At 41.7% G+C, this 19,343-nt stretch overlaps 1 protein-coding gene across 1 annotated transcript in view; it reads right to left on the bottom strand.

Annotated features, from left to right (window-relative positions):
* Positions 1 to 19,343, bottom strand: part of rbfox3a (RNA binding fox-1 homolog 3a) — a 440,178-nt gene that overhangs the window by 59,686 nt on the left and 361,149 nt on the right. The window contains exons 6-7 of the mRNA XM_078570955.1: positions 15,519 to 15,579; positions 11,419 to 11,472 (exon numbers count right to left, since the gene is read on the bottom strand). Of these exons, the coding sequence (XP_078427081.1) occupies positions 11,419 to 11,472; positions 15,519 to 15,579 (115 nt within the window). The remainder of the gene's footprint in view (positions 1 to 11,418; positions 11,473 to 15,518; positions 15,580 to 19,343) is intronic.

Raw genomic sequence — 19,343 nt, 5'->3', positions numbered from 1 at the left:
TTTGGGTTGGCTTCTTATGAGCATTCTGGAATTGTTGGTGATATTCCTCTGGGACTAACTAGGTACCGAGGATGGCTGCCTTGGTTTGCTCATAAATCAGGACACATCGGCACGCAGCATGGAATAGACCTCATGGGCTCTCAAAGCTTCCCTTGAATTAAAAATCTCCGGATATCAGACGGCCATTTTAGCTGTCCTGCTATTTTCTTGAAGGCAGTAAAAAAAATAACTCCACATCACCCTCTTCACATTTGGGAAGGAATCTCACATACTTGAGGGACTCAGGGTCGTTCCGGGTTAGGGGGATAAGAGGTGCTGCTGTGTAGAGAGAGATTTTCCTTTGTCTCTTCCAATTGTCTGGCCTCTCTCTCCCTTGGAGCTGCTAACTCCACTTCCAATTTTTGCAGTTGGAAATTTCTTCCCCTTTCCTGTTCCTTTGGTCCCTCTCATTCACTTTCCCTCTCTTTTTCCTGGGCTGCTCTCTCTCTCTCTACCTCTCTCTCTCTCTGCCTCTCTCTCTCTCTCTACCTCTCTCTCTACCTCTCTCTCTCTCTCTCTACCTCTCCTGAAATTCTGGCTGCAATTTAAGCTTTTCCAGCTCGAGACTGGCTAGGGGAGGAGATTCAGAGTCATGACTGAGCTCTTCATCTGACTGCTCGACCGGTAATGTGAGATCTAAATGTTCTACCGATGACTGGGTCAGTTCATTTCTTTTGATTTTGCTGGGCAATTTTAACTGTGTGTCCCCAGCTACAGCTTTCAATTGTTTTGTGATAAGAGCCACCAAAATTTCACCATTTAAATTGCCTTGCTGAACAAGCATCTGGGCATCAAACATTTCCATTTCCTTTGTGTTAGGGAAAAGGAATTTGCTGTGGTAAGTTACTTGTGTTTTAAAATTTGTTCTAGTCACCGAGTTTTCCTCTTAACTTCTAACTGTGGCTCTTTTATATCAAGTTTGGTTTGTCCCTTAACTTGGACTCTGGTCAAATTCAAATTGAATATTTCCCGGACTTGAGCTCCCAATTTCTAATACGGCAGAAGGATGGATTAATTTTAACTGCCCTGACTTTTCCTCTCACCACACATCCGTAAACAGAAAGGTGTTTTTGATCTCCTCCTTTATAATGTTTTCCCTGTGATACAATCCTCTATTAATAACCTCAAAGCAAACTCGAGATAGGGGAAAATCAGAGGGTTAGTTTATTTTACACACACTCAAAGGTACATTCACACAATAAAAGAGGGATAAGGGAAAGAAAGAGATACAGGGCAAAGACCACAGACAAAATAAAAATTAATGGACTCACGTGAGTCCAAACCAGAATCAAAAGTCCAATAGTGTATTCCTTTAGAGAGGTTAGCCAGCTGAAACTGATATATGGGACCATAACTTCCTTGGAGTTGCAATCAGTGTCAGATTGCTATTCTGTGCCTGTCTCACCCGACCTTCCGACTCAGGCCGGTGAGATGCAGGCAGCTTAGCAGTCTCCGAGGCCCAGCATCGCAGTCCAGCTCTGTTGGATTGAAGGAGGACATGCCCCCGTGTTTACGGCACTAGCTGCCATAAACCAGGTAAGTTTAAAGGTCCGATTGAAATTGACAGGCCAGGGAGAAGGTAAGTAGGTAGGATTTAGGGGGTGGAGGGTGGTGGGGGGGGTTTGGGATCGGACTATGTCTTTACAATAGTTACCCAGAAGTTTGAAGAGGTTTTAATTCTTCAGACTTTTTCTGAGTAACTATTTGTGTAACACAATCGGAACCATCTGAAGTTTGCGATTTAAATTCGGATGGTTTCCAGAGCAGGGCAGTTGCCCAGAGGAAGTTTGTACTTCTGGGCAATTATTGTGCAAACCCTGACCTTTGAAGTTCTGAGAGGGGTTCCCCAGCGTATCTTTGGGGTACCCGCTCAATCTGATGCTGGGGGGCTCAGAAGTTACATCCCGAGGTGATCCACTTTTCCAATAGCCATGACTTCCAAGATAGGAAAAGTATGTAGAGATGAATCAGTCTTGCTGTGGGCACTGGTACCAAAGTCCAGAGGTTCCAGTAGAAACAGGGTAGATGAGGGCCAGGCAATTTAAACCTGGGCAGAGCTTAGGTTCCGTTGCTGCTCTGTTGATGGAAGATGGCAGATTGCCTGGATTCAGTTCTAGCAGCTTGGGGGTGATGTCATGTGACATAACTCCTGCTTCTTCCTCTTGGCAAAGGATGTATATGTAGGCTGAATGGCCTATCCCTGCTCCATTTGCATATATTCGTACATTCCTGGTCTGGATTCTCCAGATAGGTCATGCTGCATCCATTATTAAGTTTTAGCAGTTTCAGGGCCCTCTTGTCCTTGCAAATGTATCGTCTCTGTTGGCCAGGGCTCTGCCTTAGAAATGCAGAAGGTCTTTGTGCATTTCCTTGGAATTTGATTTCTGCAGTTACAGGAGGCATTAGCACGTCTTTGGAGATAACAAGGTCCTTGCTGTTTTCTGAAGGCTAGAAATTGCTTTTGTGAGAGTTGTAGCTAGTCAGGCTTCAGTCAGTGTAAAGCCTAATAATTTTATAAAGTAGCAAGGATGATACAGATATATATATTTTTTTCCCTTCATGTCTTCTGGGCATTATACTCATAATTATCTTCTGTACCTTTTCCTTTGAAATCCTTCTTCAAGTAGGGCACATAAAACTGGACACAGTGGGGTAGAAACCAGTCCAGAAATTAGGGGCAAAGATGATCAATTTTGGAGAGTGATGCCCTGTTCCTTGGATTATTTTCAGACTTCCTGGAAACTGCTATAAACAAGCATTAGGTCCCTTAATATGCTAATGAATGGCCAAGCACCTGTGTCCCCTCGGCAAATTTAGCGCTGGTTTTGGTGGGAGCGCAACTTACCTTCCTGTAGAGCAAGGAAGATCAGGGGAGCACCTGCCAGCTCTTAATCGAGCACCTTTGATGGATGCTCCAGGCCTTTGATCAGTGCTACCGCTCCCCCCTGCATCCCAGGAACTGGGCCACCAGTTATGAGCCACAAAATGGATTGTAGTGAATTTTTATTCGAGTATTTTAGCTAATGACGTATATGGGTTGACCATTACTTCTTTGCTTTTGCATTCTCTGCCTCTATTTGTAAAACTTCGAATCCCCATTTGCCCTTTTTTTTTTAACAGGTTTATATGGTCTTCCATGTTTAAAGATTCATGTATCTGGACCATTAAATTCTCTCCTTTTAAAAGTTAACCTATAATGTATATTCCTGATGCCATATTTACAGATGTGAAAAGTTCATCAACCCTACTGAGACCATTCGACTGTGTGTTCTGAGATGGAGTAAAATATGCTGTAAGGGTATCTATAAGAAAGTAACCATCTAAAATGCAGAAAAATAATTATTCTATTTTCAGCTAATTGCAAATTCCACCGGATAACATGCTCGGGAATGTGCTCCTCGGAGTTTCAGTACATTTGGTCAGTGCATGCGGTTGCTTTACATAGCTGTTGACTTTAATCGGTTTCTTACGCAAATGTTGAGAACCCCTTTTTTTTGTCTGGTGAATATCACTGGTGGGAGAGAAGCAGAAATTGGACACTGCTGGTATATATTTAGTATTTAATATTAGAATCACTTAAGGAATCAATCATTTCCTAGTATTGGTTAAAAGTTGCCATTAGTAATTTTGGGTGGAATTTAATGCCTTCTTCCATGCTGGGTTTGGTGGTGGAGGGGGTATTTAATCAGGGGGGAAGATGGCGGGTGGGGTCCCCACTGCCAATCCACCTCCACCCCGATGAAATGTGTGGCAGGAAGGCCCATGGGCAGCCTTCCACCCTACCGCCAATGGAAGCCCTTAAATGAACAGTTAATGCCCACTAAAGGGCCTCATCTGTCACAGCTGGGTTAGAGAGCAGCACGACCAGCAAATCCATGAGAAGCTGCCAGCGGGTTCCCAGGGTGGGGTCCCTCAGTGCCTGATCAAGGGACCTGGCATTGCAAAGTGGGGGCCTGCTGAGAGCCACATCCCTGCCCTTGCTGCCAACTCCCCTCCCCCATTAATCCACCCCACCCTCCTGCCATCACGCACATATGGCCTGGGTTCCAGCGATGGATCCTGGGCCTCGGGTGGGTGTTATACCGGCAGCAGCCACCGCCTCCCGGGTAGCATTGTCATGCAATAGAGCTGCCAGCCTCTGATTGGCCAGCAGCTCTTGGCGGGCAAGACTTGGAGCCCTGGGGTCCTTGATCCAGAGGAAGGCCCGCCATTGCCCAGTTTAAGGGCCTGCGTGGCACAAAATGCGACAGGCTTTCCCTAAAAGAGGCGACGTGTGGCTCTCGCTGGTCTCTAGCTGGCGGGCAATTCCCGTCACCTCCATTAACTATCGCCCCTTGTGTCGGATTTGGATTTACGTGCCAGTGTATTTTTCAGTGAACATGTTGCTTAGAGCTCAGCTTGCATGAGCTGGGCTAACTGATCCGAACGCTAAATCCATTTTAACGCATTGGTTTCTGGAAACTTCTAACTGGCTACACAAAGTCAAAACTATTTCTGCAATACAGTCATGTAGATTAAAAGCAATTTAAACAGAGTGAAACATTTCACACGTGAATAATTCCATATACACATCCTGCGGGAACTGACTCACTTGTACCAGCAAATTTTGTTTCCAGCCTTCCTTGATTCACAGAATTTGCATAACTCCTTCAGTCAGCTGATAAGATGAGCGCTTTAAATTCTCATCGCTGCCTTCTTTGATTTTCCATTCCAAATTCTTCTTACAAGCAGGCACCAGCTACACCTAATGCATTAACTACTCAAAGTAATGCTCCCAGGATTCCCCAGATAGCTCTGCCTTGTACTACCTCCTCCCAGCTATTTTCTCCCCTGCTTTCAGCCACTTCCCTCATATGTCTGACTTTGTGTTAAAATCTTGCATTTAAATGGGACCTTGCATCACCTCAGGATGTCCCATAGTGCCTTACAGCCAATGAATCGCAAGGGTTTTGATGTGTAGCCACTGTTGTAATGCAGGGGAATGCTGCAGTAAGTTTGCTAAAAGCAAGATTCAGTAGTCAGCAATTAAATAAACAACCAGATAATCTCAGTTTTAGTGATATTGGTTGAGGGATATATGTTGGCCACGGCACCAGGAGAATTAGTGCCTGGGATCTTTTGTCTCCATCTGAGAGGGAAGATGCAGCCTTTTACATGCCAAATGGAAGACTGCACCTCTGTCAGTGGAGCACTCCCTTAGCATTGCAATGAATGGTCTGGGTTTATGCGCTTAATTCCTAGCGGCTTGATCTTTTTGACTCTGGGCCAGGAGTGCCACCACTGAGCCAAGGCACTGGCTTTGGAAATCTTCAGGTCATGATTCTGGCAGTTACATAGAAATCACAAATGCCTGTCCACTTCGGGACTGACATTGTCAGAGTTTGTGGCGTCAATATGATGGCATGTTTTAGCAAGGAGTTCAAGTACCACTACCAGCTCCTGTTTGGCATCTGCTTGCCCTGTGCCAGTGGGAAATTTGCCGTTGGTATTTCCAGGCACACTTCCATGTTCAAGCCTGCAACTTTTCTCTCAGCCCCCTGAGTGTAGAGGTGATAGCCAACCTGCTGATTGAAAAGTTGGTATCCTGGTTTCCGTATAGGCATGTGATAATTATCTCATACCTATACGGAAACCAGGATACCAACTTTTCAATCAGCAGGTTGGCTACCACCTCTACACTGGATCCCACTGCGGTCTGAGGAGTGGAGACACCTAGCTGGTTAGGTTAATGCCTCTGGCCATTATTTGCTTTGTAAATGTGGAGGGAAGTTCTATTCCTTATGAAGCCTTGTGGAAACAGCAGAAACCTGGCATAATCAAGCCTGTAATGAGTAGTACAGCTTTTCTCTGGGAATAAAAACAATCATTGTTGACACTGTGAATTAGTGAATTGGCCAGCTTTGAAAATGTAAAAGCTGAGAAAGGGACATGCCCATGACACTAACCTTAGTGCTCAGTGACCATCATTCCTTTTCCTAACAATGCTTAAAGCTTGTTACAGGAGGACATTTATACCAATCATAGCAGTCTAAATGTGCCATGGAAATTTCAGTGCAGAGCCAAAATCAAAGTGATCCTAACTGCATTGTCTCCTGCAGCAATCATCGAGAGGTGGCATAATGCTGTCTCAATTCCAGCCTAACATAAGGAGCTGACCACTCAGAATCCAACACACATCTTGACCACAGATATCATGTTGTTCACATCAATCATGGATTATATTTCCTGCGTTGGTAGATAAATATAGCAGACACATGGGAACACCACCACCTGGAAGTTCCCCTCCAAGTCGCTCACCAATATGACTTGGAAATATATCACCGTTCCTTCAGTCGCTGGGTCAAAATCCTAACTGTACTGTGGGTGTACCTACACCACATAAACTGCAGTGGTTCAAGAAGGCAGCTCACCACCACGTTCTCAAAGGCAATTAGGGATGGGCAATAAATGCTGGCCCAGCCAGCAATGCCCACATCCCATGAATGAATTTTTAAAAAGTGCTGCCTGGATACTAACTACACATATGGGGCATTCTGACTTCCACGCTCAGAGCACGACTGTGTGCACAAGCCTGTATGTAATTTACATGTATGCAAATGTGCAAGTGGTGCTTCCTGTTTTGGAGAAACCCAGAGAAATTAGCGCTTGCAGCTTGTACATTCTAGCCTGTGCAACAAAGGTAATATTAGTCAGTGTAGCTGAATTATCTGGACAGATGCCAAACAACACCATTAGTCGCTGTACTACAATGCCAGGGCGTTTCAGCCCTACACTCTATCCTATTGTTGGGGACTTATTGTTGCAGACATTTTCATTCACAGTTTGGATTATCTATATTCAGTGTAGAAATTATACGGAAGGGAACACTCTCAATCACAATTACATCACTGCAACGAATAACAAGTGAATGAGCTATCACAGCTGTACTGATTATTCAATTAAAATGCTAATCAACAGAAGATTAAATAGTGGATTAATCATCTTCCCTCCGAATCAGTCACACATTTGATCTGGTATTGTTCTATGTAAGATGGCTGACATCAGTATAACAGAAAGACATGCTCTGCAATGCACTTGTAACATATCATCTATTAGCTGGGCTAATTGACTGGGAATACACTGCACCTAAATCACTCCAAATATTTTGTTAATCTTTCAATAATGCAAATCCCTCAATGGTTTAGCAAGTTCAGCCATTGCATAGCTGAGCAATGTATATCAGTAAATGTTCAAACATTGGACTATGCTGCATTAAGTTGTCCTCAATTTGGGTCAAAGTTCTCTGTAAGCTACATGGCCATCCAACAACCCAAAAGCACCTGGACCGGCTGCACCTGCGCATAAGTTGGCCCCTTTAAGTGGCTGCATAAAAATGTTTAAAGGGGCTGTGCACTTCAACAAACTGTCAGCGCACTCCAAAGCACAATTAGAGGATATGTTGCCCAGGATGGTGGTGGTGCAACTGGCCTCACTACCCCTGGGTCAAGGGGGGTAAGTTCACCAGATTCTCTCGACTGTTACCCAGTGACCTCTGTTGAATTATTGTGCTAAGTTTTGGATGACCAGCCTAAGTGTCACTTACTGTCAAGACTCCCATATGAAGACTGTCTTTATTCGGCAGAATCGTCCCAGATTTGCTCTAAGTATGGTAGAGGGTGTGAAAAAGATGTTTTATCCACCGGCCACAATGGCGGGTTTTCACACCATTATTTCCCCTTTCCCACCTTATTAATTATGTAGCCACAGGAAATATGTCATCTCGCTGGTGGGTGGCCTGTGAATCGCCCACCACACGGTTCCCTCACTGTTTCCTCATTCCCCGTGTCATATCTAAACTGCAGCCGCACACATGGTTCTCAGTGCTTGCAGACCAGGATTGCTCCGGTGAAGACATGGCCCTGAAAGCCAAGAAGAGATCGGTGACCCATCACAGGAATGCCTTTTGGAGGCCCGCTGTGATGTCCTGCACCCCTACTCTGGCCGCAGGAAGTCCAGCAATCTCACCACTCTAGCTTGGGAAGGGGTGGCAGTGGTGGTCAGTGCCAACCAGTGCAGAAAGAGGATGAATGATCTCATCCGTGCCACCAGGGTAAGGCAACCATCTCATCACTCTAAACTCACACACTCAAAAGGCCATCACACATTCACTGGCATCTCACTCACTGCCACCTCAAGGGACATCATTCACTCTCTCTCACACACACCCTCACATCTCCATCTGACCTCATCTCCTTTGGAGACTGCCTCCTCCGCGCTCTCCATTTTGAAGCCACTTGCACAGATCAACATGTGCCCCACACACACCCTGGGATACTCCCTTCCCGAGTACAGCCCTCGCCCTGCAGCCTCTTCCCTTGCCTGAGGCCTCTTCTCCCCCTTCGCCAAGCAAACCCTAGCCCTGCAGTCACTGAAAAACCACCCCCCCCTTACAGCACCTGCCCCTGAGCCCCTGCTAAAAGCGATGTGGTGCTGCCTGCGAAGCCTGGCGCTGATGACAGCGAGTGCTGCCCGAAGCAAGATAGGCACACAAACCTCAAAGTCCCAAGCGAAGTGCAGCTCACCAGGCACACCTCACTCGTGTACAGTTGTGAAACACATCGGTGTGACCAGGCTGACCCAGCGTGGCGGGATGATTCCGACGAGCAACGCTTATAATGAGATGCTAAAATATTGAAATTAGGTTCCTGACGTGCGGAGGCGGGAAATGTGGTCCGTCATTGACGGCTGCAGTGGACAGTCGCAAACTGGTTTCACGACGGCGTAAAACTGATTTTTGGCCTTCTCGCCATGTTGTCCACTCATGCCCCCCATGAGGCCCACTGTCAATAGGAATGGACGATTCCGCCCATTGCCCACTGAAGGGCAAATTGCAGCCGTGTACCCTTATCCCAGAAAGGAATGAATGTCTTCAGGAGAGAAGGCAAGCAAAAAGAATAACCGCAAAGGCCATTTTCACTTGCGACTCTGTCACCAAGCCCTGCTGGAAGCGATTAAATGTGGACATCAACCTATAACAGCTTATATTTATATAGCATCTTTAATGTATGAAACATCCCAAGGCACTTCACAGGAGCATTACAAAACATGACACCACGTTACAGTCAGAGAAGTAGGTTTCAAGGAGTGTCTTAAAGGAGGAAAGCAAGGTTGAGAGACAGTGAGGTATAAGGAGGGAATTGTGCTTAGGGCCTGGTCAATAGAAGACACAGCACAGCCACTAATGGTGGAGCAATTAAAATTGGAGATGCTCAAGAGGCCAGAGTTGGATAAATGCAGATATCTCAAAGGGTTGTGGGCCTGCAGGTGATTACAAAGATAAGGTGGGGGAGGCACGGGGGGAGTGAGCCCATGGAGGGATTTCAAAACAAGGATGAGAATTTTAAAACCAAAATGCTGCTGGACCAAGAGACAATGTAGGTCAGTGAGCACAGGGGTGATAAAGGAATGGGACTTGGTGCCAATTAAAACTAAGACAGGATCAGTCAAAACTCACCCCATGTGTCACAGCTTGAGTGGGGTAATAGAGGATATCGTGGACCGAAATCCCAGACAATCAATCAATATCTTCAGAAGAGGTGAGGGGAGAAAACCGGTGAGAAAAAAGCTCTTTGCATAAGTTTTAGAATATTTATCTCTTGAAATATTGGTTGGCAGAAGTGAGATCCATGGGTGCTGAATTTCTCTGATTCCTGAATTTACATTAAAAATGCATTGAAGATTTCCTCAGGTAGATATTTCTAGCAAAACTAAGTGTTTTTATGATTCCCAAGAAATGTTGGTGAGAGGAAAACTTTAGGAATGCATTCCCAATGTTGCCACACTCTAGAACAATTAGACCACACTCTAGACCACTCTAGAACAACTAGACCAACTCTTACCCTGAGTTACTGATATTTCAGGCCATGGCCTGGGTGGCAGGTTATGGAAACCCACCTGTCCTGAATACTTGCTCTTTTAAAAAAATAAACTCATATTTATTATATAGCTGCGATTCACACCAAAATGTCTTGAAGTGGTGCACACTGTGACTCACAAGACCAGAGAATTAAAAGTGGAAATCCATACTGAGGAGATATTGTCCACTGATCTTCACCCGAGTTTTGGCTAACCGAAATATGATAGAAATAGGTCAGTAACAAGAGTACACAAATTAAGAGTTCCTAAAATTGACAGTTGCTGTGAAAAGCTCACAATGTACGGCACTTTGGCACACTTTGACAGAGAGGTTGCCTCCCACTGATATATCACATTAAAAACAGTTAAGCAAGTACAAGACACTGGCTTTAAATTTACAACAGTCTTTTAAGGACTTTTACCTACTGTCCTGATGACCGTTAAAAAGGAAGGGATTATCCTCTATTGAGTCAGTTTGCTTGATTTTCAGATACTTTTCTTCTTAACTTTTTATAAGGAATTATTACAAGAGTGGAGTAAAGTGATTGAAAAAGAGACTAGCCTACTCTTTAATCCATATTTTCCACTCAGCAGGTCTCATATTTATACTGCTGGATAAGGGTTAAATATAATTTAAACATTACTGCTTTCTGATAGTCCTGGTTTCAAAGCACTCCCAGTAAGCTGTGATCACTTGCTGCTTCATTTTGAATTCATGGAACTGCCTGGAAATCGACAAGGAGATCATTGGATGCTGGTTGCAGCAGGTTTAAAAGCTGCACTCAAGAGTTTTTAAATCAATTTCTAACTGTGAGAAGGCTTCAGTAAGCAAAACAAGATATTTATGTAAAATATTGGGCAGAAAATTGGACTATGCATGGCAGCAGGAAAGGAATAGAGTCTCTTTAAACAGGTTACGGCTCCATTTGTCATTGTGGTGAAGCAGATTTGACTATAATAAAACTAAGCCAGGGGATGAATGGAGGGAGACTCGCTTGTCATCTGTACTGGATTTACAGTGACTGATAGCACTGAACTCCAGTATAGAGAGCCTGTTGATAAACAGTGATTAATTACTGTCTATCCAGTTTATTCCTTTTGAAAGTATATTAAATCCTTCGATAATTATTTGTGAATATAGCCAAGGAATGTGGCCAGGCAAAGACGGCTATTTACTGCCTCTCCAGGGAATACAAAACATATGGTAGCGTTTAGACTTGGCAAACTGCAGTGCTATGGTTAGGGGAGAGAAAAGATTTGTGGTAAATTAATCAAGTGAGCTCGACAGACTGCCTTGCTTTGAAACGAAGGCAGTATCCATTAAAGATGATTTGGTACAGCATCAGGAAAAGGAAATAAAAATGAAAAATGAGCTCTTTCTGTCACCTGCTTTCATTTCAATCATTCTGTTTCCCCTTTACGTACTGCTATCCTGCAGGTTTCTTTATTGCTTTCACTTATTTTCTGACTTGTAAAATTATTTACCTGCATAAAACTCTGGGCCATAGACAGCTCCGACGACTGGATTTAATTTCCAGCCTGAAAGAAGAGACAGGTCTGATGTGAAACAGCTTTGCAACAGCAAACTTCATTCATCATAGCTAACTCAAGTGCTTTGCACTCATCTTCACTCGCAGCTTAAGAGTCACTTTCGTACACAATGGACCGGTAATTACAGCAGTGTTTTAAATTCACACTTGTATTTATTTATTAGTATATATTATTTATGCATCCATGTAGTCAAAAGGGTTAGTTTAACAGGAGACTCCAATGACAAGATAAAAGAATGCAAACAAATGCAGGAAGATTACTTGGCATAAAACAATATTTGTACGACACACGTGGATAAACATAGCTATTTAAGAGCTAGTAAATAACAAACTTATTTCAGTGCTTAATATATGACCTATTGCCTGGTTGTGCTCTCCAGTTCCTGTTGATTTACATGTTGTCAATCTGACCCCAGAGCAAAATCATAAATCCCTCCTTCACAAATAGAACGCAGAGTAAATCTTCTCCCCCCTCCTTTTTAACAGTGGTAAGTGTAAAAAGGAATAGCCTTTATTTAACAAAAAAAAATCACATTTTAAATTAACCACAAACAAAAACCCCAAGTATTTATTATTTTTTTAAGAGCAAGCTGTGACTTGACAGCCTAGATTTTGCAATTGAGGGCAATGTCAATGCATTGAAAATAATGTTGATTAGAAAATCCAGGCTGACATTCCAATAAATTATAGGCTCTAAGTGCAGGCAAAATTCTCTTTGAAAACTAAATGTAACCAACTTAAAAAAAAAACATTTTTAAACCATACATTGTATAATCAAACAGTTGTTAGGAAACTTGTATTTGTAAAGAAAACCTTTCCTAACATGATCTCACTGGTGAAATAAAGTGTATATGGTCACATTTCCTAACATGTATATTTAAGTTCCTCTGTGCACTATTTTTCATGCACTGGCTAACACATTGGTATTAAATTCCTGTGTGTGTTATTTTAATCAAGTTGTTAATTTACAGATGGATTTCAACTCCCCGAGTAGACACAATGGTATGCAATATAATGTCCACACGATTTTCAATTAAAATCCAAGTACAAAGGAAACTTAGTTTCATAATGAGAAACAAAAGAAGTGACTATTGTTTGTTACAATGCTTAAACCGATGAAAGTTTGCTGTTTTAACTACAGTCTGAAACAGTTTAACTGCCCTGTTATGTTACATCCAACCAGACAACTACACTTTTGATTCTAATTATTTGACTTGATGTGCAAACCCTAACCATTCAATGAAATGTAGACTTTTTATGAATCTATTCTTTCGGCTGACCTTTCTCAATATAACAACCTAGGCAAAATTAAGCCAATCTTTAGTTTTAGTTGGTAATTATTGTTTGGTTTAATTTAAACTCAACCCCATTTAACAAAAGTTCTTGGTTAAGATGAAATTCTCTGTCAAAAATCGACATTCTGCTGTCAACAGCACCATTTCCTGCCATTGCAAATTTAACTTATAATCAAAATAAAGAGACTAAAATTTTAGATATGGGCCTTGAATTTGCAAATTGACATTTTTTTCCTACACTACGATAAAGTTAATCATATTACTATGAGAACGTTGTCTTCATGATGCTGTCAATTCTTCCTACTAGTTTACGACAATAAAATAAACAAAAAGGTAGCTGTTAACTTACCAACATGTAAGTGAAAACCTTGACATTCAGCCATTGACATTCTATTCGCAAGTTGTTTGATTTGAAAAAAAAAATAATGGACCTACCCAGGGCCATGCAGCAAATCTGAAGTCCCAATCCCAGACTGGCCTTATTTCAATTAACTAAGAAAAAAGTGTTTTAGTTTATTTCATGCTATTAATAAACAATAATTAGAAGAGGAAAATGTCCTCTGTATATTTTTAACCTCTCCTGTTCAAAGATCACCTTGACACTGGCTAACACTGGTGGCTGCATATATCTAAAAGTTTTCTAATTATATAGGGGTGCAAGTGGAAGGACAAAGTGTTTGAAGTGTATGAGTTCAGTGGTTGCAAGGTCCAGAGCTCTTGTTGATTCAGGAAACATCACTCCTGTATATGTATACATAATATATGTATAAAATAAATTCCGATTTGGAGGGTCCAGATCTGGAATCTTCTTACTTCAAAGTCTGAATATTTTTCTTAATTAATTGGAGCTGAATCTGTTTAATACACTTCAACCTTCTTCCTCTTTAAAAATTCACTTAAACAATTATTAACATCCAATGTAGAAAAAAAAATCTCAGTTTTTAAAATGTCTTTATATTATTATAAAGAAAACCTGGACAATTGATCTAATTTCCCAACTATTTAAGAACCATTTTTGGATCCTAAAATTACACCATGGGATACTAATGTGCAAACACTTAATGCATTCTCTTTCTACTCCACCACTCTAGTGGTAGATTTAACCCATTCATTTTAAACAGGTTGTTGCCTGCAATGAAGTAGTGTAGAGGGGGATTTTAGATACATCCGCTAAAATATCTCCCAGAGCACAATTGCCATACTTTTGAGTAGAAAATACAAATAAATTTTAACAGCATCTTGTACTCCAATCTTCAAGTATTGCAGTAGAAACAAGATGTACATTTTCATGAGAATTATTGGGAAGAAACAGCAACACAAGTTCAAGAAGGGACAATTTGTTTGCAGCTTATGATTTCTTGCCAGAGGGCCTGGCTACTATAAAGATGGAAAAGTCCCTTAACATCAGGCATAATTAAATCAGCATTTAATCTGCCTCCTTTTCATTGATTTCATTTTGGCTTACTCCATGCTGACTTGCTTCAGCAGCAAGACCGTGTAATGCATGACTGGGTCCTCTAGATCTCTGTAGATTGTGGGTGACACCTGCTCCGTCCAGCTCCAGTTACATTGTTGAGGATTCGGCAATTTCCCCACATTGATAACAGGCTGCAGCAGGGACTCAAACACCCCAATGTTGCAAAGCAAAAGACATTGCCTATACAGGCATCAATCTCACACAGGAGCACCCAGCAAGAGAGCATTCTCCATGTCAATTCAAACAGATCCCAATGTATTGAAGGGGCACAGACTGTTTGTTCGACAGACTGCCTTTGGAAGAACATATTGCTCAACTCAAATACTTGTTAGTTAATATTGAGAGAGATTTCCATTGGAGATGCTTAACTCAGTAGAAACCATATCTGGAAATGAAGTATTACTTTTCAAAATGACTTTTTGAAAATGAGCTCACATTCTGAACTCATGAGAAAAGGGTTGTTCGATGCTACTGTCACAATTTTAAGAAGGCACTGACAGTTTCTTAGTGGTTGCTTAAAGATTTTAGAGGCTACACACAAAAATTCTGAGACCCTTATTTTGTTGCAACCAATGTTCTCATTTTCTTCAATAAGATTGCTAACAAAACATACTTCTGCCATCTAATCTTCCACATCTCTGCAGGTGCTTGGATGCACTGCTCTGAGTTGGATGATGCTGAGCACTGATATATTTAATTATGGCGGTCAGAGTATATAAGACCTGGAGTAGTGCAGTTTAGGTTGCTGCTGCAACTACTTCTTGCAGGTTTAAAATAGTATAATTGAAACTGAAAACCTATTAATTTGCCTATCTGGAAACTAATCTATTGTTCGGACCTGCAAATTTTCCTTGCACACGTATGCATATTCAAGTTTAATTTGATGTAATAGGGAGCTCTTGCCTCGCATCACAGGCTTTTTCTGAGTTCATCCAGCGAAAGGAATAATTGAACTTCTGCACACTTCCGAGCAAGTATCCATATTCCTACTGTGCTTTCCTGATTAATTCAAATCAATAATACAAAAAGAATCCACAAAGCCTGTTTTATGTCTACCCCATATGTAAACGCTATTTGCTTGTGCAGTCTGTGACCAATACAATAGGGAAAACTTGGCCTTATTTAAACTTTTCATTGAGGAGGCTCCTTATTTAGTATTGCTTTTAAGCCACACTTTAATTGTATATACCATTGCTATTGATATCTCAAAAACAATCTCCATAGAAATAACTGATTCATTAAGTCAGCAGCTGATTACCTTACCATTTGTATATTGATTGGGGGTCTTTTTGTTCGTCATTATTCTTGCTGTTGCATTGTTTACCTGTGATTAAACAATGAAACAAATCACATTCAGGAATTAATAGGATCCTCTTGGAGTGAGCTATAATGTACTGCATAACCTGCAGTGGACCAGAAAAAAAAACCCAAGAACCCTGGAATTGTCTATATTCAGTCATGTGAAATAATAATCCTGTATTAATTATTTCAGAAAGGACTGTAACAGCTTGTGAGAGTCCCAGGATCTTGCTGTAGGCATTCTGTGCATTCTGTAGAACACTGCCTGGTTGCAGCAGCTCATTTAAAACTAAAATATTGTATATTAATTATGATATATAATTGTGTAAAATAACAAGGTATTTGAATATAGTTATAAGCTATAATCTACAGAAGACTTTCATTAAACTGCTAAGAGGTTTATCCTGTGGTTTAAGCCAGTCTTTGAGCCCATGAATTAGTTACGAGCTTCCCAGGTATCTATAATTGTCTCGTCTCCTAGTTTAACGAAAGCATTTAAGCAATTGCAGTCGTGCCTCTGTTAAAACAGCAGACAAGTAGTTTCATGTTAATTCATTCATTAACTAATATTACACACTGAAATTCATCCCATGTAATTTTGTCAGTTATACAGACGAGAAATGACAGTCCTAAAAGAGGTTTTGGTCTTCACTTTGGTCCCAGGGACAGTATTATGCTGAAGGGCAATGTGTTCCAAGAATGGGTTTGTACTGTCGATATATGCTCAGTTCCCCTTGCAATGAACTTCAATCCCACCTCAAAGGAAGGTTCTCCATTGTATCTAAGTGACAATCCAAGTTCCATGATCAATTATTGGTCTCTTATCTCAGACTGTTGTTTTGTGTTGAAACATCTTCCTGTGCTGTGAACTGATGCCCACTTGGAAATAAAATAAAACTGCTTTGAATTCATATTTCACTGGTAGCCCCTAATACCAAGAAGCAAGGGGCAAAGAAAGGGAACCTGAGAGTGATAGCAACAAACAAGAAATAAGAACAAGTGAGCGAGTAAAACAGAAAGAGAGTGAGACTAGTTAATTCACATTGCAGGATACTGTTTGAGAGAGGTATTTTACACACTATTGTCATCTACTTTTCTAAGCAACCTGGTAAAGTTAGTGGAAACAATTTGACTTTGCCCTGGTACATGGGGTGCCCAGACAGATGCTCTAGTCTGCACTTTGCATAATCATTGACAATTTGTAACATTTAAATGGCTTTGGTAGCAAAATTATTAAAATGACATTCCTCACAAATCAAATTTGAATGTACATAACCTTCATTTTTTTTACCATAAATTAATCTTGCATTGTTCTATATTATTGTAGAGACTAAAGTCTGTTAAAGTGATTGGACAATACAGATGAGACATTTTCTATTTTAAACTTGCTGATTTATAAAAGTCACAATTTCCCCGGACAGCTCCTGTGCAAGCCTATTATATTAAGTGCATGACAATAATGGTGATTTCTGTCTAAGTATATAGTTTTGCAATCCATACACATGATGCATTTAGATTCACATTTATGCAGTTTATTAATGACCTCAATTCTCACCTTTGCAAATGGAAATCCTTAGCAATGTTCATTTAGATGCAGCAACTAAGCATGTCATGGTCTATTGCAAAATCGTAAGGCATACTCTCTCTAAACGCAATCCTCCTCTCCACAACTTATTTTTAACTATCAAAACTTAATAGCTTTGTGTAAAATTAATTAGTATTTGAAGTTTTAATAACAACACTTCTGTTGTTCTTTTCTTCAATTTTTTAGTCACCATTCATTTACCATTCCCTTTCTCGATTTCCTGGTGCTGTGCACCATTGATGGGATGCGTCAGCTACTTGTAAAAAAAAATTCAGTCACAGGTGGCATATGGGCATAGCTGGTTAGGCTGGTGTTTTTGCCCATCCCTAGTTTACCTTGAGAAGGTAGTGTTGAGCCTTCTCCTTTGAAGTCTGATGAAGGTGCTCCTGCAATGCTGTTAAGTACCAGGATTTTGATCCAGTGACAAACATATGACAATACATCCTCTACATTGGAGAGACCAAACGCAAACTGGGCGACCATTTTGCGGAACACCTGAGGTCTGTCCGCAAGAAAGACCCAAACCTCCCTGTCGCTTGCCACTTTAACACTCCACCCTGTTCTCTTGCCAACATGTCTGTCCTTGGCTTGCTGCATTGTTCCAGTGAAGCCCAACGCAAACTGGAGGAACAGCACCTCATCTTCCGACTAGGCACTTTACAGCCCTCTGGGCTGAATATTGAATTCAACAACTTTAGATCTTAAACTCCCCCTCCCCCCATCCCCACCCCGTTTCTTTTCCCCCCCCCACCCGCTTTTTTTTCAATAATTTATATAGATTCTTCTTTCCCCACCTATTTCCATTATTTTTAAATCTAAAACTAAAACCTTTAGTCTTTCCACCCCACCCCCACTAGAGCTGTACTTTGAATATCCTGTATTCCATTCTTAATTAGCACTTTTCTCAGACAAAGACCACCACCTTCAACACCTCTTTGACCCTTTTGTCTCTGACATCTTTTGATTATCTGCTCACACCACACCCTCAATGTGTCTCTTCCCCCCCGCCCCCCACCCACCTTAAACCAATTTATATTTCTCCCTTGTTGAAACTATGCTGCAGTTCTGCCGAAGGGCCATGGAGGCTCGAAACGTTGACTGATTTCTTCTCCGCCGATGCTGCCAGACTTGCTGAGTTTTTCCAGGTAATTCTGTTTTTGTTTTGTTTTGGATTTCCAGCATCCGCAGTAGCTTTTAGCTTTTTGTTTTTATATATGACAATATATGCCTAGTCAAGATGGTGCATGACATGAGGAGGAATATGGAACTGGTGGTGTTCCCGTACATCTGCTCTTGAAGGACATGACCCCCTGAGCTATACAAATATAAAATAGCTGAGCCTCAAAAGCAAACACAGGTAAACTGTACAGACACTAAAGGATTAATTGTACCACACAAGAGGGTGAGCTAACCGAAACTCTTGGCTCATCAAGAGACTAAGGGAGCCATTATCACGGACAATGGCACAGGGCAACAGAGAGCACAATTAGTCTCTGTCAGGAATGAAAGGAACATTCTCACCTCAGTCAACCTTGGAGTCAGGTATCCCTCACCATGGGGTGGGGATCACATTGTCTTCTGTTGTGTAAACAGCAGAAGAATTGGCTATGTCAATAGAGCCCTGTCTAGACCAGGGCATGGAATAATCCAAGGTAATGGGGTGTTTCAGATTTCCAGCATCCGCAGTATTTTGTTTTTATCAAGCTAAAGAGGTGCTAAGCATTGGGCGACTCAGCAGAATGGTAACAGGATCTGTGCCTGTGATATGAATCATCATAAAAGGGGACAACATTGGAGAGCAGGTACCGCAGTCAGGAGAAGGAGGATGGAGACCGGTCATCTCCAGATCCAGGCCTACAATCAACACTGGCAACAACCAGCTGTCTGGGTGATTATAAATTTCAGTCAAATCGTCGAGGGGTTTGTGTTGTGGGGTATTTTGTAAATTTCAGTCAATCTGTATTGGGGTTTGTACTGGAGGAATTTTGTAAGCTCAATAAACAAATGAATCTGAGGTTGAGCCAAACCCAGTGTTGTGTGTATTTAGTTTTCGTAATTCCTGGAGTCCAAGACCTATTGTAGGTGGGGTGGGGGGGGCACAGGAATGGAATCTCTTGCACTCTTGTCTTTCTAGGTGGTGGAAATTGTAGGTTTCAGAAGTGCTGCTGAAGAAGCTTTGTGGAGTTGCTGCAATGCATCCTGTA

Source organism: Cetorhinus maximus, chromosome 24 (assembly GCF_964194155.1).
Source record: "Cetorhinus maximus chromosome 24, sCetMax3.hap1.1, whole genome shotgun sequence".
Taxonomy (NCBI): Eukaryota; Metazoa; Chordata; class Chondrichthyes; order Lamniformes; family Cetorhinidae; genus Cetorhinus; species Cetorhinus maximus.
Note: the sequence above shows the minus strand (reverse complement) of the source record. Positions and strands in the feature narration are given on the sequence as shown.